A 5,535-nucleotide genomic window follows, 5' to 3' on the forward strand; every position below is an offset into this window, starting at 1 on the left:
GGCACTCCACCCAGGGGGACAGCTTGAGGCTCTGTCTTTAAAAAAAAAAAAAACTGTCCATGGGTTGAGGGAAAATGTATAATTCTAATGTGTTTGGTAGACAACGCTTCCAAATATGGAGTTTGTGGGAAGGGGTAAATGATAAGTAATAGTTAAGAGGGAGAAGGGAACTTGTGCGTATTGAAAGAAGCTGCGTGTCAGTCATCAGTGAGAATAGGAATGGTGTTTGGAAAATGAGGTTATCTGTCCAGCTGTTTAAGGTGCTCTTTATCCCCAAGGCTATGTATTGTAAACGATGAGCTCTTTGTGCGGAATGCCAGCTCTGAAGAGATCCAAAGAGCCTTTGCCATGCCCGCACCCACGCCTTCATCCAGCCCAGTGCCCACCCTCTCCCCGGAGCAGCAGGAAATGTTGCAGGCATTCTCTACCCAATCTGGAATGAACCTTGAGTGGTCCCAGAAGTGAGTACTGGGCATGTATAGGATAGGGATGAACTGAGGTAGAGCTGGTAGTGAATAATAAGCACTGTAATTTTAAAGCCAAACTTTTTTGGTTGCTTAAAAAAGAAAAGTCCAGGCTCAGCTACATACACTGAGGCTGGCGGGTTCGAACCTGGCCCCAGCCAGCTAAAACAATGACAACTGCAACAACAACAACAACAACAACAAAATAGCCAGGCATTGTGGCGGGCGCCTATAGTCCCAGCTACTTGGGAGGCTGCAGCAAGAGAATCGCTTAAGCCCAAGAGTGTGAGGTTGCTGTGAGCTATGATGCCATGACACTCTACCAAGGGAGACAAAGTGAGACTCTGTTTTTAAAAATATATATATCTTTTGTAACAATCTGGATGGAACTGACACCATCCTCCTAAGTGAAATACCATAGGAATGGAAAAACAGACACCACATGTACTCACTTTTTAAATTAGAACTAAATGATCAACATGTATGCCTACATTTGGAAGTAAAATTCAACGGAAATCAAGCAGGTAGGAGGAAACAGAGAGGATAGATAAATTTACACTTAACGGGTACAATGCACTCTGCCTAGGGAATGGACACACTTATAACCTTGACTCAAACTATACAAAAGTAATGCATGTAACCAAAACGTTTGAATTCTGTAACATTCTGAAATTTAAGAAAATACAAAACATTCCTTATATTTGATGGACCATTGGAAGACAATTGGAATTTTTACTGTTTTTCATTTGTATAAATAGTATAAGTATGTATAAGAATATATTGTTGGTTAGGGAGGTAGCTCACACCTGTAATCCTAGCACTCTGGAAGGCCGAAGTGGTTGGATTGCTTGAGCTCAGGAGTTCGAGATCAGCCTAAACAAGAACAAGACCACATCTCTACAAAAAAAAATAGAAAAATAGGCCAGGTTTTGAGGTGGGCACCTGTAGTCCCAGCTAACTCAGGAGGCTGAAGCAGAATGATTGCTTGAGCCCAAGAGTTTGAGGTTGCTGTGAGCTATAATGACCTCATGGCAGTAAACCCCAGGGCAAAAGTGAGACTCTGTATCAAAACAAAAAGAAAAAAGAGTACATACAATTGTTGGCAACCTTGGGTGGATATGTCTTAGAATGGATTTTGAAGTGGCATTTAGTGGATGGTTCTCGTGGAGCTACCTGTTGTTTCCCCACTCTAGGTGCCTTCAGGACAACAACTGGGACTACACCAGATCTGCCCAGGTCTTCACTCATCTCAAGGTAAAGTTTAAAAATACACAGTGGATGGGCAGCGTCTGTGGCTCAAAGGAGTAGGGCGCCAGCCCCATATGCCAGAGGTGGTGGGTTCAAACCCAGCCCCGACCAAAAACTGGAAAAAAAAAAAAAAAACAGTGGAAAACGAGGGCTCTGCACCATCAAGAGGATTGAGTCCTTTTGGGGAGTTGCCTCCCTCTACTGACCTTTCATTTTCTTCAGGCCAAGGGCGAGATCCCGGAAGTGGCGTTCATGAAGTGACCCATGTCATGCCCCAGAAGACGGCCCCCTGTAAATAGCTCTTGGATATTATGATCATCTGTCGTCTCCTCCTATCCGGCCTGAGGCCACGCTGTGACTGTGACCGAGGAGGGAGAGCTGCTGGATCCCTCTCCTCACCTGCCTTCTGGAAGACTTCCGGAAGATTGAGCCTCACTGGTGCCTGGAAGCCAAAGGTTACTTTGTAGAACTGACACTAAACTACCCGAAGGACTTAGGTGCTTTGTGTACTTATCCCCAGGATCCTCCTTACTTTTTAAGATAAAGAGTGACATTGTATTTTGTGTCTTGGGTGCTGTATCTCCTCTATTCCCGGCCCTGCACCAGAGACTGGTCCTGCTGAGGGCGGGGCTCCCGGGGGTGGAGGATGAAGCAGAGGGACTGGGAGGTAGCACCGGAAGTCCCGCCCCGGAAGCGGGCTGGCGCGGGACATGGCGGTACCTTGGCGGCCCCGACATCTAGCGCTGCCGGTCGCTCTGCAGCCTCTGCGCGCGTGCCGGCTTCTGCACGACACTGCCCCGCTACAGGACGTGCTGCTGTTCGAGCATGAACGGGGCCGCTTCTTCGCCTTCCTCGGGCTTTTCTGCGCGGGCCAGGGAGTCTTCTGGGCCTCCCTGGCCGTAGCAGCTTTATCCCGACCCCCGGTCCCTGTGCAGTATCAGGACGCGGAGGCACCAGACTCTGGCCACTTCGACCTGCGCTCCGCGGTCTGGCGCTACGGGCTGGCAGTCGGTTGTGGCGCTATCGGTAAGGTGTGGGCTGGTTTGGTACCATGGCAATATGGGGTGGCTGGGCACCACCCTCCCGACTTAAGGAGAGTAACAGGCTCCCCGTCCAGATGAGCAGGCGGCGAGGGGGGCGGCACGTACCTATACAATGGGGAACACTGAAAAGCCCCAGAGGCCACCCCTTGGCCCAGTCCTCTTAAGGTTTGCCGCCCACACCAGGACCTAGACGTGTGTTTGTGTTGTGTAGAGAAATAACCCAAAATTGTAGGGTAGTATCGTCACAATAATTTGTCAAGGGCATGGGAACGATCTGTGCTTCCTTGCAGTGAAAATACTTCATCACCCCTAACTTTAACTCTCCCTGCAGGAGCCTTGGTTCTTGGTGCAGGTCTTATCTTCTCCCTCCGGTCTGTGCGCTCAGTGATGCTTCGAGCTGGAGGACAGCAAGTGACCCTCACCACTCATGCCCCCTTTGGCTTGGGGGCCCATTTCACTGTTCCCTTGAACCAGGTGTCCTGCATGGCTCACCGGGGTGAAGTGCCTGCCATGTTACCTCTGAAGGTGAAAGGGCGGCGCTTCTATTTTCTCTTGGACAAATCTGGATACTTCCCCAACACAAAACTCTTTGACAATACCGTGGGTGCCTACCGCAGCTTGTGAAGAAACAACTTCAGGTCACTCATCCCAGAGGGGGCCAAAAACCAAACCTTAGAGATGGAGTGACAGCCAGGCTCTCAGAAGGGGGTCCAAGACTAATTAACAACAAATAAAAGAGCAGTCATCCCAAGAGCTGGTGCCTGACAGTGTATCTGAAATTTCCATCCATATCTGTTATTGTTAATTTTTTTTTGGCTGGAGCTGGGTTTGAACCTGCCACCTCCGGCATATGGGGCCAGCACCCTACCCTTTTGAGCCACAGGCGTTACCCCTCCATCCATATCTGTTGAGTCTTCATTCTTCTTTCCTCCCAGCTACATGCTTTAATATTAAAAACTCAGTGCCAACAAGAAGAAAGTACTATAATATTTTGGTATAAAACAACTATGGGAAGAGAGGTAGAGGGGAGGCCTGTCATCATGTTACCCTCGTGGAGGGAAAACAAAGGCTCCTGACATAAACAGGGCCACGGGAGGACAACAGGATTGCAGGCACTCGGGCACGGAGTCTTTGGCTGCAGGAAGCACTCGGGTTTCTCTTCAGGAATGGGAAAGCCGAGGCCCAACAAGAGCATCTGTCTCAGAGGTCCACTCAGGGTCACCCCTCTCCAGAGGCCGGTATGGGGTGGCTTCAGACTTCCACTGCACAACTTGAAGCACCAAGACCACACACCACAGTACCAGATTCACCCAAGAAGAGGTCTGTGGGAGACAGGAACAGTAGTGTGAGGAATAGGGCCATCTCAGATCCAGTCCTTTCTACCCATGTAACTTTCTCATCTGTTTAGTGTCAAGCGGACAAGCCCCACAGCTTCTTGTAGCTTCTCACTGGTAGGCCAAGCCCATGATACCCAGGTGAGCACCCTTACAGTAAAAATACTTAAAATGAGTATCAATGTATTCCTGGGTTTCCACCCAGTCTTTTATATCCCAGGGCCTCACTTCAGCATTATGTAGGTTGGAGTAAAACTGCAGAGCGGTTCCAGGAGGTGTCCATGAAATTTTCTGGGCTTCAGCGCAACTGTGAGGTCAAAGAGACAGTTGTGAGAAAAGGGGAATACAGGTGAACACACTGGTGCCCGGGTACCCTTTTAAATGAAAGCCAAGTGATGGAGATAAAAAGAGAAGTTACAGGCTTGGTGCCTGTAGCTCAGTGGCTAGGGTGCCAGCCACATATACCAGAGCTGACCGGTTTAAATCAAGTCCAGGCCTGCCAAACAACTATAACCAAAAAACAGCCAGGCATTGTGGCATACACCTGTAGTCCCAGCTACTTGGGTGGCTAAGGCAAGAGAATCAATTAAGCCCAAGAGTTTGACATTGCTGTGAGCTCTGATATCACAGCACTCTACCAAGGGTGACAGCTTGAGACTCTGTCTCAAAAATAAAGTTACAGTGGTGCCTGTGGCTCAAAGGAGTAGGGCGCCCACCCCATATACGGGAGGGGGCGGGTTCAAACCAGGCCACGGCCAAAAAACTGCAAAAAAAAAAAAAAGTTATAGGGCCCATTCTGCAAAGGAAAGATAGCCACAGACAGGTGTCCCTCTCCTTCCCATTACCTAATTGTATTGTTAAGGGAGATGATGGAGTTGCAGAGGGAACTGGTGCCAAATCGAAGGATACAGGCAGTCACTAAGACCAGGAAGATGGCTATAGCAGAGATGACCAGTGCAATGCGGAGCCCTACAGGACCTCTGTAAAGGGAAAGAGAACAAGGCTTGTGGCTGAGGTGGAACACATCCCACCTTAGCCCTTAACCCTCTGAGGCAGTCACCTGTGGGAGTCCTCGATGCAGCTGCTATAGACCCAGAAGAGCAGAAGCAGGAGGCAGTAGAGGGCCAGGAGCCCAGAGGTCCCAGCCACAAAGTAGCAGAGAGATGGGGCCGAGGGATGGGATAAGGCCAGGGAAGAGCCATTGAGGGCGGCCACACCATACAGGGGACAGCTCCCCCTGAAGGAACCCTGTGGAGAGAAGCTGCTGAGTCCTAAACATCAAATTAGTGCCTGTGGATGCAGGCTCATTGTGGGTGTTGGGGATCTAGGCCAGTTATTTGTGCATTGTCAATACCTGCTTCTGAGACAACAAGATTGATAAGAGAGGGTTTGCTGGGGAATCATACCTGCAGTGACCAGAGGAGTCAGGCTTTTTTTTTTTTTTTT

The 5,535-nt window shown here is 49.4% G+C and overlaps 3 protein-coding genes across 3 annotated transcripts in view; 2 read left to right on the forward strand and 1 right to left on the reverse strand.

Annotated features, from left to right (window-relative positions):
- NXF1 (nuclear RNA export factor 1) overlaps nt 1–2,270 on the forward strand; it is an 18,290-nt gene extending 16,020 nt beyond the window's left edge. Inside the window, exons 18-20 of the mRNA XM_003798706.3 lie at nt 261–461; nt 1,658–1,718; nt 1,935–2,270. Of these exons, the coding sequence (XP_003798754.1) occupies nt 261–461; nt 1,658–1,718; nt 1,935–1,973 (301 nt within the window). The 3' untranslated portion in view covers nt 1,974–2,270. The remainder of the gene's footprint in view (nt 1–260; nt 462–1,657; nt 1,719–1,934) is intronic.
- A 70-nt stretch (nt 2,271–2,340) lies between these two features.
- Nucleotides 2,341–3,520, forward strand: TMEM223 (transmembrane protein 223). The gene is made up of 2 exons (XM_003798780.3): nt 2,341–2,738; nt 3,087–3,520. The coding sequence occupies exons 1-2, from the start codon at nt 2,423–2,425 to the stop codon at nt 3,377–3,379; spliced, it is 609 nt and encodes a 202-aa protein (XP_003798828.1). The 5' UTR covers nt 2,341–2,422; the 3' UTR covers nt 3,380–3,520.
- Nucleotides 3,521–3,721: 201 nt separating this feature from the next.
- Nucleotides 3,722–5,535, reverse strand: part of TMEM179B (transmembrane protein 179B) — a 2,928-nt gene continuing 1,114 nt past the window's right edge. The window contains exons 2-5 of the mRNA XM_003798710.3: nt 5,150–5,337; nt 4,935–5,069; nt 4,318–4,396; nt 3,722–4,077 (exon numbers count right to left, since the gene is read on the reverse strand). Coding sequence (XP_003798758.1) covers nt 3,916–4,077; nt 4,318–4,396; nt 4,935–5,069; nt 5,150–5,337 — 564 coding nt within the window. The 3' untranslated portion in view covers nt 3,722–3,915. The remainder of the gene's footprint in view (nt 4,078–4,317; nt 4,397–4,934; nt 5,070–5,149; nt 5,338–5,535) is intronic.

Source organism: Otolemur garnettii, unplaced genomic scaffold (genome assembly GCF_000181295.1).
Source record: "Otolemur garnettii isolate 467f Iridium unplaced genomic scaffold, OtoGar3 scaffold00140, whole genome shotgun sequence".
NCBI classification, from domain to species: domain Eukaryota; kingdom Metazoa; phylum Chordata; class Mammalia; order Primates; family Galagidae; genus Otolemur; species Otolemur garnettii.